Source organism: Cetorhinus maximus, unplaced genomic scaffold (genome assembly GCF_964194155.1).
Source record: "Cetorhinus maximus unplaced genomic scaffold, sCetMax3.hap1.1 HAP1_SCAFFOLD_1062, whole genome shotgun sequence".
NCBI lineage: Eukaryota > Metazoa > Chordata > Chondrichthyes > Lamniformes > Cetorhinidae > Cetorhinus > Cetorhinus maximus.
The window spans coordinates 73,176-98,861 of record NW_027597004.1 but is presented as its reverse complement, the minus strand read 5'-3'; the positions used below and the strand labels follow the sequence as shown (position 1 = coordinate 98,861).

Below are 25,686 nucleotides of genomic sequence, written 5' to 3'. Positions count from 1 at the left end.
TGAATATATTTCAGAAAGAAATAGAGAGATTTCTAAACTCAAAAGGCATAAGGGGCATGGGGATAGAGCGAGAGTAAGGCGTTGAGATACAGGAACAACCATGGTCATTTAGAATGGCGGAGCAGGTTTGAAGGGCCAAATGGTCTTCGCCTGCTTCTATTTTTCTATGTTTCTATCTTTCCATATGGTCTCATTCGAAAGACAGCATCTGCAACAGTGCAGCACTCACTCAGTACTGACCCTCTGACAGTGCAGCACTCCCTCAGTACTGACCCTCTGACAGTGCAGCACTCCCTCAGTACTGACCCTCTGACAGTGCAGCACTCCCTCAGTACTGACCCTCTGACAGTGCAGCACTCCCTCAGTACTGACCCTCTGACAGTGCAGCACTCCCTCAGTACTGACCCTCCGACAGTGCGGCACTCCCTCAGTACTGACCCTCCGACAGTGCGGCACTCCCTCAGTACTGACCCTCTGACAGTGCAGCACTCCCTCAGTACTGACCCTCCGATAGTGCAGCACTCCCTCAGTACTGACCCTCCGACAGTGCGGCACTCCCTCAGTACTGACCCTTCGACAGTGCAGCACTCCCTCAGTACTGACCCTCCGACAGTGCGGCGCTCCCTCAGTACTGACCCTCCGACAGTGCAGCACTCCCTCAGTACTGACCCTCCGACAGTGCAGCACTCCCTCAGTACTGACCCTCTGACACTGCAGCACTCCCTCAGTAATGACCCTCTGACAGTGCAGCACTCCCTCAGTACTGACCCTCCGACAGTGCAGCACTCCCTCAGTACTGACCCTCCGACAGTGCAGCTCTCCCTCAGTACAGTGCCCAGAATTAAACTGAGCACTTCGGCTGATGTCTAACCCGTGCTGTCTAAATTAACTACACTGTGATATAGTGCAGGGTGAAATGATTGAATGTTCTCACCTGTAAGAGAATGGTGTATTCCCGACATTTCTGCTTCACAGTGGACAGCTGCAGGCTCTTGGTCAGACTCCTGGACAAGCTCTGGAAGATAGCCCTCCCCTTCTGGTGTCCCACATCCAGGAGCAAACTGTATGTGATGTTGGCTTTGAGTTCACCTGCCAAGACAGGGTGTGAAGATGGAGGAAATGTCATCAGTTTTAGATCTTACTGAACCATCGAACCCGCTCCAGTAACGGCACACTGTGGCTGCAGTACCCACCGTCTCCAGGATGCATTGCTTACCCTTTGCAAAGACTAGCTCACCTCCAACCCTAACATTAAAGCAAAATATGGTGGATGCTGGGAATCTGAACCCAAAACAGAAAACACTGGAAAGACTCAGCAGGTTTGGCAGCATCTGTGGAGAGAGAAAGAGAGTGAACATTTCGAGTCCGCGTGGCTCCTCAGAGCTCCGGTGTGTGGTACAGATAAGGAGCATTATCTCTGTTTCTCTCTCCGCACATGCTGCCAGACCAGCTGAGCTTTTCCAGCATCTTCTGTTTCTATTTCACCTCCAACCTTGTCGAATTCTGGGCTCAACACTTCAAAAAGAACATCAAGACCTTGTAGTGCTGCAGCAGAGATTTACCCGAATGGTTGCAGGGATGAGGGGGTTTCGTTCATGTGGAGAGACTGGAGAAGCTGGGATGGTTCTCCTGAGAGCAGAGAAGGTGAAGGGGAGATTGAATCGAAGTGTTCAGAGTTGAGAAGGATCTGAATAGAGTCAGTAAGGAGGAACGGTTTCTGCTGGCAGGAGGAACAGGAACCAGACAGGCACAGATCAAAGTTGTCACAAAATCAAAATATGGCAGAGGCTGGAAATCTGAATTAAAATCAAGAAAAAAAACAAGTGCTGGAAACACTCAGCAGGTCAGGCAGCTTCTGTACAGAGAAACAGAACTTATGTTCATGTTGATGATCTTTCCTCAGAACAGATTTAAGGTGGGCGGCAAATGAACTAGTGGGGCGGAGATGAGGGACCATGGGGCAGGATTTCCTGCCTGTTGGGTGGGTGGGCCCGCTCCAATCTCCGGTGGGCAGGGAGCTGATCCCCGCCGGAGAAGTGGGGCCCGCTGCCATTTTACGTGGGTGGGCCAATTAAAGCCCCCCCAGCGTGACGCCCGGCAGGAAGCGCTATGCACTCCCTGTGCGGGCAGCGGGGGATTCCCCAAAAGCGAGAGTGCGCTCTTTCCCACATGCACACGAAGGAGCGCACATCACCCTGAGGCTAAGTGCAGCTTCAGGGAGATCGCTTTTACGTTGAAAAATATTAAAAATAGACAAAACAAAATTCCCTAAGATGCCCCCCTCGTGTGACAATGTCACATGAGACGGGACATGTTCATAATTTACACTATAACTTTATTAAACTGTTTAAAACTCTTCATGAAGCCCCATCCCGCCGCTGGATGAGGTTTCATGTTTTTTCTATTCCCGCCGGGGCTCCTGGCCGACCCACCAGCCTTAAGGTTGGACGGGCAGGTCCTTTAACTGTTTCAATGATCCTGTCAATGGTCTCAATTGGCCATTGACAGGTCGGTGGGCCCACAGCTGATTTTGCTGTGCTCTCGCCTTCCTGAAAATTTAAATGGGGCAGGATGACATCAGGGGCTCCGCCCGACATCACCGCGTCATTTCACACATCGGCGAGCGGGCCCCACCCCCTGCTCACCCACGGCAACATTCTGCCCAATGTTTTTTACACAGCGAGTTGTTGTGATCTGAAAGGCACTGCCTGAAAGGGCATTGGAAGCAGATTCACCAGGAACTTGCAAAAGGGGAAATACTTGAAGGGGAAACATTGTGGGGGAAGAGCAGCAGGGAATGAGATTCATTCGATCGCTCATCAATAGAGGCAAAGCAGACTCAATGGGCCAAATGGGATATATCTTGAACAGAACTAATAACCCATGACTGGGAATCCAGGAGGTGCTGTGGGCCATCAGCAGCAGCAGAATTGTACTCTACACAATCTGTAACCTCATGGCCCGGCATATCCCCCACTCTACCATTACCATCAAGCCAGGGGATCAACCCTGGTTCAATGAAGAGTGCAGGAGGGCATGCCAGGAGCAGCACCAGGCATACCTAAAAATGAGGTGTCAACCTGGTGAAGCCACAACACAGGACTACTTGTGTGCCAAACAGCGGAAGCAGCAAGTGATAGACAGAGCTAAGCGATCTCGCAACAGATCAGATCTAAGCTCTGTGGTCCTGCCACATCCAGTCGTGAATGGTAGTGGACAATTAAATAACTCACTGGAGGAGGAAGCTCCACAAATAACCCCATCCTCAATGATGGGGGAGCCCAGTACATCAGTGCAAAAGATAAGGCTGAAGCATTTGCTACAATATTCAGCCAGAAATGCCGAGTGGGTGCTCCATCTCAGCCTCCTCCGGAGGTCCACACATCACAGAGGCCAGTCTTCAGCCAATTCGATTCATTCCACTTGATATCAAGAAACAGCTGTAGGCACCGGATACTGCAAAGACTATGGGCCCTGACAATATTCCGGTAATAGTACTGAAGGTTTGTGCTCCAGAACTTGCCGCGCTCCTAGCCAAGCTGTTCCAGTACAGCTACAATATCGGCATCTACCTGGCTACATGGAAAATTGCCCAGGCATGTGCTGTACACAAAAAGCAGGACAAATCCAACTCAACCAATTACCGCCCCATCAGTCTATTCTCCATCATCAGTAAAGTGATGGAAGGGGTCATCAACTGTGCGATCAAGTGGTCGTGGGCTTGGAAGGTGCTGCCTAAGGAGCCTTGATTCCTGCAGTGCATCTTGTAGATGGTACACAGTACTGCTACTGTGCATTGGTAGCCAAAAGTGGGGATGTTCACTAATAGTTGCACCATGTTCAGCACCATTCGTCATTCTTCAGATACAGAAGCAGCCCATGTCCAAATGCAGCAAAACCTAGACAATATCCAGGCTTTGGCTGACAAGTGGCAAGTAACATTCGTGCCACACAAGTGCCAGGCAATGACCATCTCCAACAAGAGAGAAGCTAACAATCGCCCCTTGACGTGCCATGGCATCACCATCACTGAATCCCCCACTATCAACATCCTGGGGTTACCAGAAACTGAACTGGACCAGCCATATAAATACTGTGGCTACAAGAGCAGGTCAGAGGCTAGGGATCCTGTGACCAGTAACTCATCTCCTGACTCCCCAAAGCCTGTCCACCACCTACAAGGCACAAGACAGGAGTGTGATGGAATAATCCCCACTTGTCTGAAAGAGTGTAGCTCCCACAACACTCAAGAGGCTTGACCACGCCCAGAAAATATAGCCCGCTTCATTGGCACCTACAAACATTCACTCTCTCCACCACCTCCTTTGTTAGCACCTTCCAAACCCATGGCCACTATGATCTAGAAGGAGATGAATAGATGGGAACACCACCACCTGGAAGATCCCCTCCAAGTCACTCACCATCCTGACTTGGAAATATATCGCCGTTCCTTCACTGTTGCTGGGTGAAAATCCTGGAACTCCCTCCCTAAGAGCACTGTGGGTGTACCTACACCACAGGGACTGCAGAGGTTGAGAGGGGTACTCACCACCACATCCAATCCAGTTGATTGGCTTGAGTAAGAGGTTTGTTGGTTCAAACCCATTCAAGAATCTGAAGCACAAAATCTCAGCTGAGGGAGCGCTGCACTGCCCTAAGGTTAATACTGAGGGAGTGCTGCACTGTCCGAAAGGTTAATACTGAGGAAGCGCTGCATTTTCAGAAGGTCAGTACTGAGGGAGTGCCACAGTGTCGGAGGGTCAATACTGAGGGGGTGCTGCACTGTCAGAGGGTCAGTACTGAATGAGCGCCACACTGTCAGAAGGTCAGCACTGTGGGGGTGCCGCTCTGTCTGATGGACAGTATTGAGGGATTGTGCCATTGTCAGCGGGTTACTGCTGTGGGAGTGCCACGTTGTCAAAGGGTATGTACTGCGGGAGCACTGCACTGTTGGAGGGTCAGTACTGAGGGAGTGCTGCACTGTCTGAGGGTCAGTACTGAGGGAGTGCAGCACTGTCAGAGGGTCAGTACTGAGGGAGTGCTGCACTGTCTGAGGGTCAGTACTGAGGGAGTGCAGCACTGTCGGAGGGTCAGTACTGAGGGAGTGCAGCACTGTCGGAAGGTCAGTACTGAGGGAGTGCCGCACTGTCGGAGGGTCAGTACTGAGGGAGTGCAGCACTGTTGGAGGGTCAGTACTGAGGGAGTGCAGCACTGTCGGAGGGTCAGTACTGAGGGAGTGCCGCACTGTCGGAGGGTCAGTACTGAGGGAGCGCTGCACTGCGAGAAATTCCACCTTTTGAGTGAGGCTGTTAACTGAATCTGCTCTCTCAGATTCCAAAATAGATCTCACAGCTGCTCTTGGAAGAGGAGGGGGGTAGATTTTGCCCCATGTGTGTGAGGGCCAACACTTCTCACTCAATCAAAGTGCGTGAGATAAAGCTTCTGGGAGCTTACTTTGTGCATATTGGCTGCCATGTTTCTCACAGTGCAACACTGATGTCACTTCGAAAAGTATTGCAAAGCACTTCTGACTATTGTGAGATGGTGTTTGGACCTGGCAGTGCCACCTACAGTTTCTTTAGGGACATCTAGGGATGGCAATAAATACTACCACTTCCAGAAAAGCCCACACCACGGAGGCTGCATAATAACAATACACGACAGCACTCTCGATGAGCAGGCCAGGAGAGACACTCGGAGCGAGGTTCAGCTACAATCATGCTCACGGTGGACCTTATCCCATCACCTGAGCACTCCCAGGCTGGGAGGGGGAACAGGCAGCTAACCTGGCACAGCAAGACTCCACAATGCCCATGTCAGCGCCCTGTTCATTCATTGGGGTTTATTTGTGATCGAGGGAGGTCCATTGGGTCCAGGACTCTGGCTGTGGATGGGAGGCTGCTCAGATTACACCAGTTGTTCTTCCTATCGTGGCTGGGCGGGATCTTTAATATTCGCCCACACAAAGCAGGCGTTCTGTCCCTTTCCCCCTTCAACCCATTCTCCACTCGACCCTTTCCCTGAAAGATTTTCCCTCAGTTTCTGACATTGAATCACAGAATATGACAGCAGATCCGAAGGCCATTCGGTCCGTCAAGTCTATGTTTTGGCTCTTTTCCTGAACGTTCCAGTTAGTCCCATCCACCCCGCACTACCAGCACCTCCTGCTCTTCCCCCATCTCCATGGGAATTTTTCCCCTTCAGGTATTTCTCCAGTTCCCCGATTGAGTGATCCTATTGAATCTGACTCCACCACCATTTCAGATCAGAAAAATTCACTGTGTAAAAAACCCATTCTCCTCATCTCCCCCTCTAGTTCTTGTCCTGATCGTTTTAAATCCTTGTCCCTCTGGTTCCAACTGTCCTGCCGCTGGAAATAGTTTCTCCTTATTTACCCAGTCACAACTCCTTCAGGATTTTAAACACCTCGATTAACCCCCACCCCCCCTTCACCTCTCTGTTCGGAGGGGAACAATCTCAGCTTCTCCAGTCTGTCCTCACTAACTCAACTCCCTCATCCCTGGTCCCAACCTGGTAAATCTCCTCCACACCCACTCCAAACCTTGACATCCTTCCCAAAGTGTGGAGACAGAATTGGATACAATCCTCCAGCTGAGGCTGAATTGGGGTTTGAGAATGGGTTTTGAAGAATTTCCTGGCGTGTGTATTCTCTGTATCTCTGTAACCTCCTCCAGCCCCTACAAACTCCCTATCTCTGTAACCTCCTCCAGCCCCTACAACCTCCCTATCTCTGTAACCTCCTCCAGATCCTACAACCCTCCCTATCTCTGTAACCTCCTCCAGCCCCTACAACCTCCCTATCTCTGTAACCACCTCCAGCCCCTACAACCTCCCTATCTCTGTAACCTCCTCCAGATCCTACAACCCTCCCTATCTTTGTAACCTCCTCCAGCCCCTACAAGCCTCCCTATCTCTGTAAACTCCTCCAGCCCCTACAACCCTCCCTTTCTCTGTAACCTCCTCCAGCCCCTACAACACTCCCTATCTCTGTAACCTCCTCCAACCCCTACTGCCCTCCCTATCTTTGTAACCTCCTCCAGCCGCTACAACCCTCCCTATCTCTGTAACCTCCTTTGCCCCTACAACGCTCCCTATCTCTGTAACCTCCTCCAACCCCTACAACCCTCCCTATCTTGGTAACCTCCTCTAGCCACTACAACCCTCCCTATCCCAGTAACCTCCTCCAGCCCCTACAACTCTATCTCTGTAATCTCCTCCAGACCCTACACCCCTCCCTATCTCTGTAACCTCCTCCAGCACCCACAACTCTCCCTATCTCTGTAACCACTTACAGCCCCTACAACCCTCCTTATCTCTGTAACCTCCTCCAGCCCCTACAACCCTCCCTATCTCTGTAACCTCCTCCAGCCCCTACAACCTCCCTATCTCTGTAACCTCCTCCAGCCACTATAAACCTCCCTATCTCTGTGACCTCCTTCAACCCCTACAACCCTCCCTATCTTGGTAACCTCCTCCAGCCCCTACAACCCTCCCTATCTCTGTAACCTCCTCCAGCCCCTACAACCTCCCTATCTCTGTAACCTCCTCCAGCTCCTACAATCCTCCCTATCCCTGTGACCTCCTCCAAACCCTACAACCCTCCCTATCTTGGTAACCTCCTCCAGCCCCTGCAACCCTCCCTATCTCTGTAACCTCCTCCAGCCCCTACAGCCCTATCTCTGTAACCTCCTCCATCCCCTACACCCCTCCCTATCTCTGTAACCTCCTCCAGCACCTACAACTCTTCCTATCTCTGTAACCACTTCCAGCCCCTACAACCCTCCCTATCTCTGTAAAATCCTCCAGCCCCTACAACCCTCCCTATCTCTGTAACCTCCTCCAGCCCCTACAACCCTATCTCTGTAACCTCCTCCAGCCCCTACAACCCTCCCTTTCTCTGTAACCTCCTCCAGCCCCTACAACACTCCCTATCTCTGTAACCTCCTCCAACCCCTACAGCCCTCCCTATCTTTGTAACCTCCTCCAGCCGCTACAATCCTCCCTATCTCTGTAACCTCCTTGGCCCCTACAACGCTCCCTATCTCTGTAACCTCCTCCAACCCCTACAACCCTCCCTATCTTGGTAACCTCCTCTAGCCCCTACAACCCTCCCTATCTCTGTAACCTCCTCCAGCCCCTACAACCCTATCTCTGTAACCTCCTCCAGCCCCTACAACCCTATCTCTGTAACCTCCTCCAGCCCCTACACCCCTCCCTATCTCTGTAACCTCCTCCAGCACCTACAACTCTCCCTATCTCTGTAACCTCCTCCAGTCCCTACAACCCTCCCTATCTCTGTAACCTCCTCCAGCCCCTACAACCCTCCCTATCTCTGTAACCTCCTCCAACCCCTACAACCCTCCCTATCTCTGTAACTTCCTCCAGCCCCCTCAGATCTCTGCGTTCCTCCAATTCCGGCCTCTTGAGCATCCCCGGGTTCCCATCGCTCCCCCATTGGCGGCCGTGCCTTCAGCTGTCTGGGCTCTAAGCACTGGAATTCCCTCCTTGAACCTCTCCCTCTCCCTCTCTCCTCCTTTGGCTGTCTGGGCCCCTAGCTCTGGATTTCCCTCCCAAAACCTCTCTGCCTCTTTCTTTGCTCCTTGAAGAGGAGAGTTTTTGCTCAGCTCTCCCAATACCTCGTCGTGTGGCTCAGGCCCCTTTGCCGTCTGACAGATGCTCCTGGAATGTTTATGTTAAAGGCACAAAATCGTTCCGAGTCATTTGGTCATTGATGCTGGCGCTCACTGGCCACAACTCACCCCAGTTATCGGCCACAAGTCTTGCCATGGTGAAGCACACGGTGACGTTACCGAGTGGTCTGTTTGGCAGGATGTGTCGGTGACATTCGTAAGCCTCGAAGAGGATTTGCTGTGGGTTGACTGCAATCGTGATGGAGACATTCAGGACAGGTCGGGAGCTGCCGTGAACGAGACAGAGGGAGATGTTAGACACAGGATCAGCAATAGCGTCACAGCGTGAATGAACGTGAATTGGGGAGTGCAGTACATGAGGGAGCACTGAGATCTCACTGAAGTGTCACTCAGAGCCTTGTGTTCTCTTGTTTGAATGTATAGCTTGCATATTCTCAAAGGCTGTGGGTACGAGTGGACCTGAGAGATCCCATGGCCACTATTTCAAAGGAAAACAGGGCACCTGCTCAAGATTTATCACTTAACCAACTTCAAAAAAAAACAACCTGCTCATTGCTGGTGTGTTGTGTGCTAATTGGCTGCTGTGTTTCCTACATTACTGCAAAAAGTCACTCGCTGACTGCAAATCACTTTGGGACAGCGAAAGGCACGATCTAAATGCAGACGGTTATTGTTGTATCTATGCTTGGATGTGCTGGGTTTGGTCAAGTTTACAGAGTTGACGTTTGGGTGCAAGTTGAATTCTGTCGTGGCTGAGGAACATCAAACAGAAACATGCTTTCATTTCTGAATTTAACTTGGAACTTTGAAAAAAGCTGTTGTAAAAGAAACTGTATGTCAGTCAGCACTTCAGCAACATCTCCTGCCTGTAACTCCCATTCACCTGTAAGTGACTGCCTGAATCACCGTCACTGGTGAACAGGAAGCAAAGTGAGCACTGCTGGCTTGCTGGAGGCTGCAAAAGGGTTATCGAAGGTAACAGTGTGTGTGAAACAGCCAGACCAAGTGAAGGACTAATGGGATCAGACAGGGGGTGAAATGTTGCTTCTATGGCTGATTCGAAGACTTGTTGTGGTTTGCGTTCCAATATTTTCTGTGATCTGGATGTAACTGAAACTAGAGCAAGTCCTGACTTAAAGGACAAAACACAACAAGCTAAATTTGTTCAATACATGGATTAACTAATTAAATTCAAAAGAAACCATGTTCCATCTGATGACAGACCAGGTGATGTGCTGCGTGTGAATAGCAGTGTGTGCATTTTTAATATATATACATATAATGTACGTATCGGCACTGAGTTACATGAAGCCGAGGTCGGAGACACCAGCCCACCAGAGAGAATGCAGATCAATACCGAAAAACGGTCACTGTCCCGAGAGCTCCAACCACCAGGTCAGTCAACAGGTCCCCACTCACATCCATCACACCGCTGAGTGACTGCCCAAAGTACTTCAGGGCTGGGGAACGCTTCATACCCACAATGCGCTGTAAAAAACAAGAGTTGGCAGTCAGAGAGGACACCGACAGACAGGTAGGAGGAGTTGGCCCACAACCCTCCCTATCTCTGTAACCTCCTCCAGCCCCTACAACCCTCCCTATCTCTATAACCTCCTCCAGCCCCTACACCGCTCCCTATCTCTGTAACCTCCTCAACCCCCTACACCCCTCCCTATCTCTGTAACCTCCTCCAGCCCCTACAACCCTCCCTATCTCTGTAACCTCCTCCACCCCCTACAACCCTCCCTATCTCTGTCACCTCCTCCAGCCCCTACACCCCTCCCTATCTCTGTAACCTCCTCCACCCCCTACACCCCTCCCTATCTCTGTAACCTCCTCCAGCTGCTACACCCCTCCCTATCTCTGTAACCTCCCCCAGCCCCTACACCCCTCCCTATCTCTGTAACCTCCTCCAGCCCCTACACCCCTCCCTATCTCTGTAACCTCCTCCAGCCCCTACAACCCTCCCTATCTCTGTAACATCCTCCAGCCCCTACAACCCTCCCTATCTCTGTAACATCCTCCAGCCCCTACAACCCTACCTATCTCTGTAACCTCCTCCAGCCCCGACACCCCTCCCTATCTCTGTAACCTCCTCCAGCCCCGACACCCCTCCCTATCTCTGTAACCTCCTCCACCCCCTACAACCCTCCCTATCTCTGTAACCTCCTCCAGCCCCTACACCCCTCCCTATCTCTGTAACCTCCTCCAGCCCCTACAACCCTCCTTATCTCTGTAACCTCCTCCAGCCCCTACACCCCTTCCTATATCTGTAACCTCCTCCAGCCCCTACAACCCTCCCTATCTCTGTAACCTCCTCCAGCCCCTACACCCCTCCCTATCTCTGTAACCTCCTCCAGCCCCTACAACCATCCCTATCTCTGTAACCTCCTCCAGCCCCCTACACCTCTCCCTATCTCTGTAACCTCCTCCAGCCCCTACAACCCTCCCTATCTCTGTAATCTACTCCAGCCCCTACAACCCTCCCTATCCCAGTAACCTTCTCCAGCCCCTACAACACTCCCTTTCTCTGTAACCTCCTCCAGCGGCTACAACCCTCCCTATCTCTGTAACCTCCTCCAGCCCCTACAGCCCTCCCTATCTCTGTAACCTCCTCCAGCCCCTTCAACCCTCCCTATCTCTGTAACCTCCTCCAGCCCCCTACACCCCTCCCTGTCTCTGTAACCTCCTCCAACCTCTACAGCCCTCCCTATCTCTGTAACCTCTTTCAGCCCCTACACACCTCCCTATCTCTGTAACCTCCTCCAGCCCCTACACCCCTCCCTATCTCTGTAACCTCCTCCAGCCGCTACAACCCTCCCTATCTCTGTAACCTCCTCCAGCCCCTACATCCCTCCCTATCTCTGTAAACTCCTCCAGCCGCTACAACCCTCCCTATCTCTGTAACCTCCTCCAGTCCCTACAACCCTCCCTATCTCTGTCACCTCCTCCTGCCCCTATAACCCTCCCTATCTCTGTAACCTCCTCCAACTCCTACAACCCTCCCAATCTCTGTAACCTCCTCCAGCCCCTACAACCCTCCCTATCTCTGTAACCTCCTCCAGCCCCTACAGCCCTCCCTATCTCTGTAACCTCCTCCAGCCCCTATAAAACTCCCTATCTCTGTAACCTCCTCCAGCCCCTACAACCCTCCCTATCTCTGTAACCTCCTCCAGCCCCTATAACCCTCCCTATCTCTGTAACCTCCTCCAGTCCCTACAACCCTCCCTATCTCTGTCACCTCCTCCTGCCCCTATAACCCTCCCTATCTCTGTAACCTCCTCCAACTCCTACAACCCTCCCAATCTCTGTAACCTCCTCCAGCCCCTACAACCCTCCCTATCTCTGTAACCTCCTCCAGCCCCTACAGCCCTCCCTATCTCTGTAACCTCCTCCAGCCCCTATAACCCTCCCTATCTCTGTAACCTCCTCCAGCCCCTACAACCCTCCCTATCTCTGTAACCTCCTCCAGCCCCTACCACCCTCCCTATCTCTGTAACCTCCTCCAGCCCCTATAACCCTCCCTATCTCTGTAACCTCCTCCAGTCCCTACACCTCTCCCTATCTCTGTAACCTCCTCCAGCCCCTACAACCCTCCCTAGCTCTGTAACCTCCTCCAGCCCCTACAACCCTCCCTATCACTGTCACCTCCTCCTGCCCCAATAACCCTCCCTATATCTGTAACCTCCTCCAGCCCCTCCAAACCTCCCTATCACTGTAACCTCCTCCAGACCCTACAACCCTCCCTATCCCTGTAACCTCCTCCAGTCCCTACAACCCTCCCTATCTCTGTAACCTCCTCCAGTCCCTACAACCCTCCCTATCTCTGTAACCTCCTCCAGTCCCTACAACCCTCCCTATCTCTGTAACCTCCTCCAGCCCCTACAACCCTCCCTATCTCTGTAACCTCCTCCAGCCCCTACCACCCTCCCTATCTCTGTAACCTCCTCCAGCCCCTACACCCCTCCCTATCTCTGTAACCTCCTCCAGTCCCTACACCTCTCCCTATCTCTGTAACCTCCTCCAGCCCCTACAACCCTCCCTAGCTCTGTAACCTCCTCCAGCCCCTACAACCCTCCCTATCTCTGTCACCTCCTCCTGCCCCTATAACCCTCCCTATATCTGTAACCTCCTCCAGCCCCTACAACCCTCCCTATCACTGTAACCTCCTCCAGACCCTACAACCCTCCCTATCTCTGTAACCTCCTCCAGTCCCTACAACCCTCCCTATCTCTGTAACCTCCTCCAGTCCCTACAACCCTCCCTATCTCTGTAACCTCCTCCAGTCCCTACAACCCTCCCTATCTCTGTAACCTCCTCCAGCCCCTACTACCCTCCCTATCTCTGTAACCTCCTCCAGCCCCTATAATCCTCCCTATCTCTGTAACCTCCTCCAGCCCCTATAACCCTCCCTATCTCTGTACCCTCCTCCAGCCCCTACAACCCTCCCTATCTCTGTAACCTCCTCCTGCCCCTACACCTCTCCCTATCTCTGTAACCTCCTCCTGCCCCTATAACCCTTCCTATCTCTGTAACTTCCTCCTGCCCCTACACCCCTCCCTATCTCTGTAACCTCCTCCTGTCCCTATAACCCTCCCTATCTCTGTAACCTCCTCCTGTCCCTATAACCCTCCCTATCTCTGTAACCTCCTCCTGTCCCTATAACCCTCTCTATCACATCGAGTCAGCCCTGGCTCTTTGGAAGCACATTCCACCTAGTCCCAATCCCCTGGCCTATCCCTGTAACTTTGCACATTCTCTTTCTTCAGAGAACTATCCAATTTTGTTCTGAATGCTTCGGTCAATCCTGCCTTCGGGGCTGCCTCAATAGGTCTGGTCCAGACTCCAACCACAGTCTGGATGAAAATAGCTTTCCTCACATCACATTTACTCCTTTTGCTCATTATTTTGAATCTGTGCCCTCTAGTTCTTGATGTTCCATAGAGCGGGGACTGTTTCTCACTGTTTACCCTGTCCATACCCCTCAGGATCTTAAATACCTCTATCAAGTCTCCTCTCAGCCTTCTTTTCTCCAAGGAAAACAGTCCCAACCTCTCCAATCTATCCTCATACCTACAGTTCTTCATCCCGGGAATCACTCTTGTGAATCTCCTCTGTACCCTCTCCAATGCCTTCAAATCCTTCCTCAACTATGACACCCAGAACTGGACCCAGTACTCCAGATGAAGCCTAACAAGTATCTTATACAAATTCAACATGACTGCTTACTATTGTACTTAATGCCCCTATTAATGAAGTCTAAGATACTATATGCCTTAATAACTGCTCTCTCAACGTGCCCTGCCATGTTCAATAACCTGTGTACGTATACACCGGGGTTCCTCTGTTCCTGCACCTCCTTTAGAGCCTCTCCCTTTATTTTATGCTGTCTCTCCACATTCTTCCTGTCAAAATGAATCACCTCACACTTCTCTGCACTGAACTTCATCTGCCACTTGCCTGCCCAATCCACCTAATGTTCATGCCCTTTTGAAGCTCAAGACTATCCTCATCACAGTTGGCAACGCTTCCAATATTCATCTCACCTGCAAATGTTGAAATCATGCCATGCACACCAGTCTAGATTATTAATATACATTTGACCCACTGGGGTCAAACTGACTGGTCTGTAGTTGCCAGCTTTATCCTTGTGCCCCTTTTTGAACAAGGGTGTAACATTCACAATTCTCCAGTCCTCTGGCACCTCCCCTGTGTCTAAGGTAGACTGGAAGATTATCACTAGTGCCTCTGGAATTTCCACTCTCGCTTCCCTCAGTGCCCTTGGATGCATCGCATCCGCTCCTGGTACCTTATCTATTTTAAGTAAAGATAGCCTTTCCAACACCTCCTTCCTCTCGATTGTAAGTTATTCTAGTGCACCAGTTACCTCCCCTCTCACCTCAGCCTGGGTAGCATCATCTTCCTTTGTAAAGACAGATGCAAAGTACTCGCTCAACACTCCAGCTATTTCTCCATCCTCCACATGCAAGTCCTCTTTGTTTATCCCTAATCGGCCCTACTCTTTCTTTCTTTTATTATTTACATACCTATAGAAGACCTTGGGACTCCCTTTTATGTTCGCTGCCAGCCTCTTTTCATGCTCTCTCTTTGCTTTTCTTATTAGTTTCTTTACTTCCCCTCTGGTCCTTCTATATTCAGCCTGATTCTCCATTATATTTTCTACCTTTCACCTGTCATACACGCACTTCTTCCTTTTCATCTTTACCTCTACCTCTCTCGTCACCCAGGGCTCTCTGGATTTATTTGTCCTCCCTTTCCCCTTCAGGGGAATACACCTTGACATTTCCTGTAATACTGTTTCTCTGAAGGTGGCCCATTGTTCAGCCACTGTCTTTTCTGACAACATTTGATTCCAACTCACTTGACTCAGATGCATTCTCATCCCATTGAAATTGGCTTTCCCCAATTAATTATCTCTGCTCTGGATTGTTCCCTGTCCTTTTCCATGATTAACCTAAACCTTATGATACAATGGTCACTGTCACCTAGAGACTCTCCCACTGATATGTGATCCACTTGGGCCAACTTATTCCCCAGAACCAGGTCCAAAAGTGCCTGTCCTCTTCTTGAACTGGGAACACACTGCTGTAGAAAATTATCTTAAACACATTGGAGGAAATCTTGCCCCTCTTGTCCCTTTGCACTATTCCTAGCCCAGTCTATATTTGGAAAATTGAAGTCACCTATTATAACATGTCTATAATTCTCACACCTCCCTGTAATTTCGTTGCAAATGTGTTTCTCCACATCCCTTCCACTAGTTGGTGGTCTGTATACTGCAGCAATCAACGTTAGTGCACCTTTTTCATTCCTTACCTAGAGCCAGAGAGATTCTGTCCTTGACCCCTCGAGAACTTCCTCTCAATCCAGAACTGTAATACCATCCTTAATCAATATTGCCACTCCCCCAGCACCCCCTTTTCTTCCTTTCCTGTCTCTCCTAAAACACCTTGTACACAGGAATGTTTAACGCCCAATCCTTCCCTTCTTTGAGCCAGGTCTCTGTTATAGCGATAATTGTCAACCTGTGCCTGCAGTACACCAAAATATTAACCACACTCAGTGCATTCACATACATGCACATTAACCCTGATTTAGGCTTGTTTACTTGCCCCCTTGTCTGCCCCCATTTAAATGCCTACTCTAATTCTGTCAAAATATGCAAGTATTCCATTGACCATGATATTACTCTCTAATATAATCTCCTTCTCAGATAAGATGTTACTTAAAACTGCTAGTTTTTATCCTCTCCACTCTAAATTTCCCATCAGGTTCCCATCTCGCTGACAGTTCAGGACTTGTGTAGATACAACTTCCAACGCTCCAGCTTTGGTAGCTGTGTCTTTGGCTGCCTGGGCCCCGAGCTCTGGAATTCCTTTCCTAAAGCTCTCCAACTCTCACACTCTCGCTTACTAGAATGAGTTTGTGCGAAGGGTGCTGTTGCTACAGGAGAATGAGTTTGTGTGAAGGGTGCTGTTGCTACAGGAGAATGAGTTTGTGTGAAGTGTGCTGTTGCTACAGGAGAATGAGTTTGTGTGAAGGGTGCAGTTGCTACAGGAGAATGAGTTTGTGTGAAGGGTGCTGTTGCTACAGGAGAATGAGTTTGTGTGAAGGGTGCTGTTGCTACAGGAGAATGAGTTTGTGCGAAGGGTGCTGTTGCTACAGGAGAATGAGTTTGTGTGAAGGGTGCTGTTGCTACAGGAGAATGAGTTTGTGTGAAGGGTGCTGTTGCTACAGGAGAATGAGTTTGTGTGAAGGGTGCTGTTGCTACAGGAGAATGAGTTTGTGTGAAGGGTGCTGTTGCTACAGGAGAATGAGTTTGTGTGAAGGGTGCTGTTGCTACAGGAGAATGATTTTGTGTGAAGGGTGCAGTTGCTACAGGAGAATGAGTTTGTGTGAAGGCTGCTGTTGCTACAGGGAAAAGAGTTTGTGTGAATACAGCTGTTGCTACAGGAGACTGAGTTTGTGTGAAGGGTGCTGTTGCTACAGGAGAATGAGTTTATGTGAAGGGTGCTGTTGCTACAGGAGAATGAGTTTGTGTGAAGGCTGCTGTTGCTACAGGGAAATGAGTTTGTGTGAATACAGCTGTTGCTACAGGAGACTGAGTTTGTGTGAAGGGTGCTGTTTCTACAGGAGAATGAGTTTGTGTGAAGGGTGCTGTTGCTACAGGAGAATGAGTTTGTGTGAAGGGTGCTGTTGTTATAGGAGAATGAGTTTGTGTGAATGCAGCTGTTGCTACAGGAGAATGAGTTTGTGTGAAGGGTGCTGTTGCTACAGGGAAATGAGTTTGTGTGAATACAGCTGTTGCTACAGGAGACTGAGTTTGTGTGAAGGGTGCTGTTGCTACAGGAGAATGAGTTTATGTGAAGGGTGCTGTTGCTACAGGAGAATGAGTTTGTGTGAAGGCTGCTGTTGCTACAGGGAAATGAGTTTGTGTGAATACAGCTGTTGCTACAGGAGACTGAGTTTGTGTGAAGGGTGCTGTTTCTACAGGAGAATGAGTTTGTGTGAAGGGTGCTGTTGCTACAGGAGAATGAGTTTGTGTGAAGGGTGCTGTTGTTATAGGAGAATGAGTTTGTGTGAATGCAGCTGTTGCTACAGGAGAATGAGTTTGTGTGAAGGGTGCTGTTGCTACAGGAGAATGAGTTTGTGTGGAGGGTGCTGTTGTTATAGGAGAATGAGTTTGTGTGAAGGGTGCTGTTGCTACAGGAGAATGAGTTTGTGTGAAGGCTGCTGTTGCTACAGGGAAATGAGTTTGTGTGAATACAGCTGTTGCTACAGGAGACTGAGTTTATGTGAAGGGTGCTGTTGCTACAGGAGAATGAGTTTGTGTGAAGGGTGCTGTTGCAACAGGAGAATGAGTTTGTGTGAAGGGTGCTGTTTCTACAGGAGAATGAGTTTGTGTGAAGTTTGCTGTTGCTACAGGAGAATGAGTTTGTGTGAAGTTTGCTGTTGCTACAGGAGAATGAGCTTGTGTGAATGCAGCTGTTGCTACAGGAGAATGAGTTTATGTGAAGGGTGCTGTTGCTACAGGAGAATGAGTTTGTGTCAATGCAGCTGTTTCTACCGGAGAATGAGTTTGTGTGAATGCAGCTGTTGCTACAGGAGAATGAGTTTGTGTGAAGGGTGCTGTTGCTACAGGAGAATGAGTTTGTGTGAAGGGTGCTGTTGCTACAGGAGAATGAGTTTGTGTGAAGGGTGCTGTTGCTACAGGAGAATGAGTTTGTGTGAAGGGTGCTGTTGCTACAGGTGAATGAGTTTGTGTGAAGGGTGCTGTTGCTACAGGAGAATGAGTTTGTGTGATGGATGCTGTTGCTACAGGAGAATGAGTTTGTGTGAAGGGTGCTGTTGCTACAGGAGAATGAGTTTGTGTGAATGCAGCTGTTGCTACAGGAGAATGAGTTTGTGTGAAGGGTGCTGTTGCTACAGGAGAATGAGTTTGTGTGAAGGGTGCAGTTGCTACAGGAGAATGGGTTTGTGTGAAGGGTGCAGTTGCTACAGGAGAATGAGTTTGTGTGAAGGGTGCTGTTGCTACAGGAGAATGAGTTTGTGTGAAGGGTGCTGTTGCTACAGGAGAATGAGTTTGTGCGAAGGGTGCTGTTGCTACAGGAGAATGAGTTTGTGTGAAGGGTGCTGTTGCTACAGGAGAATGAGTTTGTGTGAAGGGTGCTGTTGCTACAGGAGAATGAGTTTGTGTGAAGGGTGCTGTTGCTACAGGAGAATGAGTTTGTGTGAAGGGTGCTGTTGCTACAGGAGAATGAGTTTGTGTGAAGGGTGCTGTTGCTACAGGAGAATGATTTTGTGTGAAGGGTGCAGTTGCTACAGGAGAATGAGTTTGTGTGAAGGCTGCTGTTGCTACAGGGAAAAGAGTTTGTGTGAATACAGCTGTTGCTACAGGAGACTGAGTTTGTGTGAAGGGTGCTGTTGCTACAGGAGAATGAGTTTATGTGAAGGGTGCTGTTGCTACAGGAGAATGAGTTTGTGTGAAGGCTGCTGTTGCTACAGGGAAATGAGTTTGTGTGAATACAGCTGTTGCTACAGGAGACTGAGTTTGTGTGAAGGGTGCTGTTTCTACAGGAGAATGAGTTTGTGTGAAGGGTGCTGTTGCTACAGGAGAATGAGTTTGTGTGAAGGGTGCTGTTGTTATAGGAGAATGAGTTTGTGTGAATGCAGCTGTTGCTACAGGAGAATGAGTTTGTGTGAAGGGTGCTGTTGCTACAGGAGAATGAGTTTGTGTGGAGGGTGCTGTTGTTATAGGAGAATGAGTTTGTGTGAAGGGTGCTGTTGCTACAGGAGAATGATTTTGTGTGAAGGGTGCTGTTGCTACAGGAGAATGATTTTGTGTGAAGGGTGCAGTTGCTACAGGAGAATGAGTTTGTGTGAAGGCTGCTGTTGCTACAGGGAAATGAGTTTGTGTGAATACAGCTGTGGCTACAGGAGACTGAGTTTGTGTGAAGGGTGCTGTTGCTACAGGAGAATGAGTTTATGTGAAGGGTGCTGTTGCTACAGGAGAATGAGTTTGTGTGAAGGGTGCTGTTGTTATAGGAGAATGAGTTTGTGTGAAGGGTGCTGTTGCTACAGGAGAATGATTTTGTGTGAAGGGTGCTGTTGCTACAGGAGAATGATTTTGTGTGAAGGGTGCAGTTGCTACAGGAGAATGAGTTTGTGTGAAGGCTGCTGTTGCTACAGGGAAATGAGATTGTGTGAATACAGCTGTGGCTACAGGAGACTGAGTTTGTGTGAAGGGTGCTGTTGCTACAGGAGAATGAGTTTATGTGAAGGGTGCTGTTGCTACAGGAGAATGAGTTTGTGTGAAGGGTGCTGTTGCTACAGGAGAATGAGTTTGTGTGAAGGGTGCTGTTGTTATAGGAGAATGAGTTTGTGTGAATGCAGCTGTTGCTACAGGAGAATGAGTTTGTGTGAAGGGTGCTGTTGCTACAGGAGAATGAGTTTGTGTGGAGGGTGCTGTTGTTATAGGAGAATGAGTTTGTGTGAAGGGTGCTGTTGCTACAGGAGAATGATTTTGTGTGAAGGGTGCTGTTGCTACAGGAGAATGATTTTGTGTGAAGGGTGCAGTTGCTACAGGAGAATGAGTTTGTGTGAAGGCTGCTGTTGCTACAGGGAAATGAGTTTGTGTGAATACAGCTGTGGCTACAGGAGACTGAGTTTGTGTGAAGGGTGCTGTTGCTACAGGAGAATGAGTTTATGTGAAGGGTGCTGTTGCTACAGGAGAATGAGTTTGTGTGAAGGCTGCTGTTGCTACAGGGAAATGAGTTTGTGTGAATACAGCTGTTGCTACAGGAGACTGAGTTTGTGTGAAGGGTGCTGTTTCTACAGGAGAATGAGTTTGTGTGAAGGGTGCTGTTGCTACAGGAGAATGAGTTTGTGTGAAGGGTGCTGTTGTTATAGGAGAATGAGTTTGTGTGAATGCAGCTGTTGCTACAGGAGAATGAGTTTGTGTGAAGGGTGCTGTTGCTACAGGAGAATGAGTTTGTGTGGAGGGTGCTGTTGTTATAGGAGAATGAGTTTGTGTGAAGGGTGCTGTTGCTACAGGAGAATGAGTTTGTGTGAAGGCTGCTGTTGCTACAGGGAAATGAGTTTGTGTGAATACAGCTGTTGCTACAGGAGACTGAGTTTATGTGAAGGGTGCTGTTGCTACAGGAGAATGAGTTTGTGTGAAGGGTGCTGTTGCAACAGGAGAATGAGTTTGTGTGAAGGGTGCTGTTGCTACAGGAGAATGAGTTTGTGTGAAGTTTGCTGTTGCTACAGGAGAATGAGCTTGTGTGAATGCAGCTGTTGCTACAGGAGAATGAGCTTGTGTGAATGCAGCTGTTGCTACAGGAGAATGAGTTTATGTGAAGGGTGCTGTTGCTACAGGAGAATGAGTTTGTGTCAATGCAGCTGTTTCTACCGGAGAATGAGTTTGTGTGAATGCAGCTGTTGCTACAGGAGAATGAGTTTGTGTGAAGGGTGCTGTTGCTACAGGAGAATGAGTTTGTGTGAAGGGTGCTGTTGCTACAGGAGAATGAGTTTGTGTGAAGGGTGCTGTTGCTACAGGAGAATGAGTTTGTGTGAAGGGTGCTGTTGCTACAGGTGAATGAGTTTGTGTGAAGGGTGCTGTTGCTACAGGAGAATGAGTTTGTGTGATGGATGCTGTTGCTACAGGAGAATGAGTTTGTGTGAAGGGTGCTGTTGCTACAGGAGAATGAGTTTGTGTGAATGCAGCTGTTGCTACAGGAGAATGAGTTTGTGTGAAGGGTGCTGTTGCTACAGGAGAATGAGTTTGTGTGAAGGGTGCAGTTGCTACAGGAGAATGGGTTTGTGTGAAGGGTGCAGTTGCAAAGGAGAATGAGTTTGTGTGAAGGGTGCAGTTGCTACAGAAGAATGAGTTTGTGTGAAGGGTGCTGTTGCTAGAAGAGAATGAGTTTGTGTGAAGGGTGCTGTTGCTACAGGAGAATGAGTTTTTGTGAAGTTTGCTGTTGCTACAGGAGAATGAGTTTGTGTGAAGGGTGCAGTTGCTACAGGAGAATGAGTTTGTGTGAAGGGTGCAGTTGCTACAGGAGAATGAGTTTGTGTGAAGGATGCTGTTGCTACAGGAGAATGAGTTTGTGTGAAGGGTGCTGTTGCTACAGGGAAATGAGTTTGTGTGAAGGGTGCAGTTGCTACAGGAGAATGAGTTTGTGTGAAGGGTGCAGTTGCTACAGGGAAATGAGTTTGTGTGAAGTTTTCTGTTGCTACAGGAGAATGAGTTTGTGTGAAGGGTGCTGTTGCTACAGGAGAATGAGTTTGTGTGAAGGGTGCTGTTGCTACAGGGAAATGAGTTTGTGTGAAGTTTGCTGTTGCTACAGGAGAATGAGTTTGTGTGAAGGGTGCTGTTGCTACAGGGAAATGAGTTTGTGTGAAGGGTGCTGTTGCTACAGGAGAATGAGTTTGTGTGAAGGGTGCTGTTGCTACAGGAGAATGAGTTTGTGTGAAGGGTGCTGTTGCTACAGGAGAATGAGTTTGTGTGAAGGGTGCTGTTGCTACAGGAGAATGAGTTTGTGTGAAGGGTGCTGTTGCTACAGGAGAATGAGTTTGTGTGAAGGGTGCTGTTGCTACAGGGAAATGAGTTTGTGTGAAGTGTGCTGTTGCTACAGGAGAATGAGTTTGTGTGAAGGGTGCTGTTGCTACAGGAGAATGAGTTTGTGTGAAGGGTGCTGTTGCTACAGGAGAATGAGTTTGTGTGAAGTTTGCTGTTGCTACAGGAGAATGAGTTTGTGTGAAGGGTGCTGTTGCTACAGGAGAATGAGTTTGTGTGAAGTTTGCCGTTGCTACAGGAGAATGAGTTTGTGTGAAGTTTGCCGTTGCTACAGGAGAATGAGTTGGTGTGAAGGGTCCTGTTGCTATGGAAGACTGAGTTGGTGTGAAGGGTGCTGTTGATCTTGTTACAGAAGACTGAGTTACTTCTAATTTGGGTAAGGCCTCTGAATTGACCGTTGACGTGCTCTCTCCTGACTGAGCAGGTGACTCTCTGACCTGGCTGTATCTGGGATTGATTCCATCCCTCTGCCCATGGTAGATATAGACGCTCCCGCGATGATCATCCTCCAGGGGTGCTCCGATGGCCACATCGCCCAGGCCATCCCCGTTCAAGTCTCTCAGGCCTGCGATTGCACTGCCGAACCGTCCCAGACCATTCCCTGCATCTCCTCGCAGGGACTCACGGCAGGAGAAATTTCCCTGGAGACGGAGAGGGTGTAGTGTGGGGAGGAAGAGGGATGGAGAGAGTATGAGCAGGAGGGATGAGGAGGGTGAGAGAGCAAGGCAGAAAGGAGGGAGAGAGGGTGAGTGAGGAGGAAACGGAGACGTCAATTAGGAGGGAGAATGGTTGAGGGTGAGAGGGAGCAAGGGAGAGAAGGGGATTGGGTGTAGGGGGAGCAAGGTGGAGATGTAGAGATTGGGGAGGGGTAGAGGGAGAGTGGGGAGCAAAGAAGAGAGTGTGAGCAAGCGGGAGAGGGAGGGACAGTGCAATGGGGAGATGGAGAGTGGGAGAGGGACAGAGTGTGGGAATGTGGAGAAATAAGGGGGAAGAGAGGGGGAAAGACAGGGAGTGTGGGAGAGTAAGAGAAATAAGAGGTGAATTGATGGAAACCTTCCCTCCCTCAATCACAAACACACTGCTCTCATTACCTCACTTGGTCCCTCCGTTGCCTCGCTGTTAGACTCCATTCCTACATCAATATCACCTACCTTCACTCTCCCTTTTCCTCATCTCCCCTATCCTCCCATTCCTCTTCCCTCCTCTCCCCCACTCCACGCTCCTCCCTCTTCACTTTCCCACTTCTCCCCTTCTCTCCCTTTCCCCTTCCTCCACTTCCCTTCCCTCTCCTCCCCCAGCCCCCCTTCATTTTGCCTCTTCGCCCCTTCCTTCCCTTTCCCCTTCCTCTACTTCCCTTCCCTCGTCTCCCATTCCCCTCCATCTCCACTTTCCCGCTTCTCTTCCCTCCCTTTTCTCTTCTGTCCTCTCCCTTTCCTACCCTCTCCCCTTCCCACACTCGCCCCCTTACCATCCTCTCCCCCGCTTCCCTCCCTCTCCTCTCCCCAGACTATTCCCTTTTGTTCCCTTCACCTTCTCTCCCTTCAGTAACGTCTAAGGAGTGAATGGGAAGGGGTTTAGGTAAATTGTGACTGTGGACAGTGGGTGTGAAAAGGAAGGAGTTTGGGTCCATTCGGGTTGTGTACAGTGGGTGTGAATAGGAAGGAGTTTGGGTCCATTCGGGTTGTGTACAGTGGGTGTGAATAGGAAGGAGTTTGGGTCCATTCGGGTTGTGTACAGTGGGTATGAATAGGAAGGAGTTTGGGTCCATTCGGGTTGTGTACAGTGGGTGTGAATGGGAAGGAGTTTTAGTCCATTCGGGTTGTGAACAGTGGGTATGAATAGGAAGGAGTTTGGGTCCATTCGGGTTGTGGACAGTGGGTGTGATTAGGAAGGAGTTTGGGTCCATTCGGGTTGTGTACAGTGGGTGAGAATAGGAAGGAGTTTAAGTCCATTCGGGTTGTGTACAGTGGGTGTGAATGGGAAGGAGTTTGGTTCCATTGGGATTGTGTACAGTGGGTGTGAATAGGAAGAAGTTTGGGTCCATTCGGGTTGTGTACAGTGGGTGTGAATGGGAAGGAGTTTGGGTCCATTGGGATTGTTTACATTGGAAGTGAGTGAGAACGGTTTTGGGTTCAGTGGGATTTTTTGGGAGTGAATGGGAAGAGGTTTAGGTCCACTGGGATTGTGTACAATGGGAGTGAATGGGAAGGGGTTTGGGTCCACTGGGATTGTATACAATGGGAGTGAATGGGAAGGGGTTTGGGTCCACTGGGATTGTGTACAATGGGAGTGAATGGGAAGGGGTTTGGGTCCACTGGGATTGTGTACAATGGGAGTGAATGGGAAGGGGTTTGGGTCCACTGGGATTGTGTACAGTGGGAGTGAATGGGAAGGGGTTTAAGTCCATTAGGATTGTGTATAGTGGGAGTGAATGGGAAGGGGTTTGTGTCCACTGGGATTGTATACAGTGGGAGTGAATGGGAAGGGGTTTAAGTCCATTAGGATTGTGTATAGTGGGAGTGAATGGGAAGGGGTTTGTGTCCACTGGGATTGTATACAGTGGGAGTGAATGGGAAGGGGTTTAAGTTCATTAGGATTGTGTACAATGGGAGCGAATGGGAAGGGGTTTGGGTCAATTGGGATTTTGTGGGACTGAGTGGGAAGGGTAGCCCTGTGATCCTTACCTTGGGACTCATTGTGCAGATGATCACTATCCCCCCGAATCTTTCATCTCGATAGAGAGGAGCTCCAATCAGAAGGAAATCCGTCTGATCATCTCCAGTCACATCGATGGTACAAATTTCAGAACCAAAGTATGAGCCGATCTGGAAAACAGTTCGGGATCAGCATTAAGTATCAGTTAATCACAGACATAGCCAGCTTCATTCCCTCTGTACAAGAGCAGGTCAGAGGCTGGGAATTACATAAATACAAACATACAGGCAACCGAATTAGGAGCAGGAGGAGGCCACTCAGCCTCTCGAGCCTGCTCCGCCATTCAATAAGATCATGGCTGACCTGAATGTAACCTCAACTCCACATTCCCGCCAACCCCCGAATACTTTTGACTCCCTTGTACTCTAGAATCTATTAACCCCTGTCTTAAAAATATTCATTGACCCAGCCTCCACCACTCTCCAGGAAGAGAGTTCCGCAGATTCACCACCCTCAGAGAGAAAAAAATTCTCCCCATCTCCGTGCTAAATGGGATGCCCCTTATTTTTAAACTGTGTCCCCTGGTTCTAGTCTCTCCCACAGGGGAAACATCCTTTCAGTATCTACCCTGTCAATACCCCTCAGGATCTTATATGTTCCAATAAGATCATCTCTCATTCTTCTAAACTCCAATGGACACAGGCCCAGCCTGTCCAACCTTTCCTCACAGGATAATGTCCCATCCCAGGCATCATAATAACACATTTATATCCTTTCTTAAATAAGGAGACCAAAACTGTACACAGTACTCGAGATGCGGTCTCACCAAGTGTAAACATTCCTACTTTTATATTCCATTCCCTTTGCAATAAGTGACAATATTCCATTTGCCTTCCTAATCACTTGCTGTACCTGCATGCTAACTTTCCCCATTCACATACCAGGACACCCAGGTCCCTCTGTACCTCAGAGTTCCAAAATCTCTTTCCATTTAAGTAATTTGCTGCTTCTCTATTCTTCCTACCAAAGTGGACACGTTCACACTTTTCCACATTATACTCCATCTGCCAATTTATTCCCCACTAACTTCAGTAACTCCCACTAACCACCTGTCAATAAGGGGAGCACAGTTAGTAGACTATACCCAAGTGAGATGGAGACCAAGTGAGGAGCGAATTAGGCACACGTGGGAATTCAGTGCACATGCAAACAAAGAGCAGGAGGAGGCCATTCAGCCCCTCGAGCCTGCTCCACCATTTA

General features: G+C 49.5%; 1 protein-coding gene across 1 annotated transcript in view; it reads right to left on the bottom strand.

Annotated features, from left to right (window-relative positions):
* Window positions 1-25,686, bottom strand: part of LOC144675631 (integrin alpha-M-like) — a gene marked incomplete at its 3' end in the record, with an annotated part of 112,250 nt that overhangs the window by 13,562 nt on the left and 73,002 nt on the right. The window contains exons 10-14 of the mRNA XM_078536272.1: window positions 24,456-24,596; window positions 22,209-22,412; window positions 10,030-10,160; window positions 8,781-8,938; window positions 935-1,089 (exon numbers count right to left, since the gene is read on the bottom strand). Coding sequence (XP_078392398.1) covers window positions 935-1,089; window positions 8,781-8,938; window positions 10,030-10,160; window positions 22,209-22,412; window positions 24,456-24,596 — 789 coding nt within the window. The remainder of the gene's footprint in view (window positions 1-934; window positions 1,090-8,780; window positions 8,939-10,029; window positions 10,161-22,208; window positions 22,413-24,455; window positions 24,597-25,686) is intronic.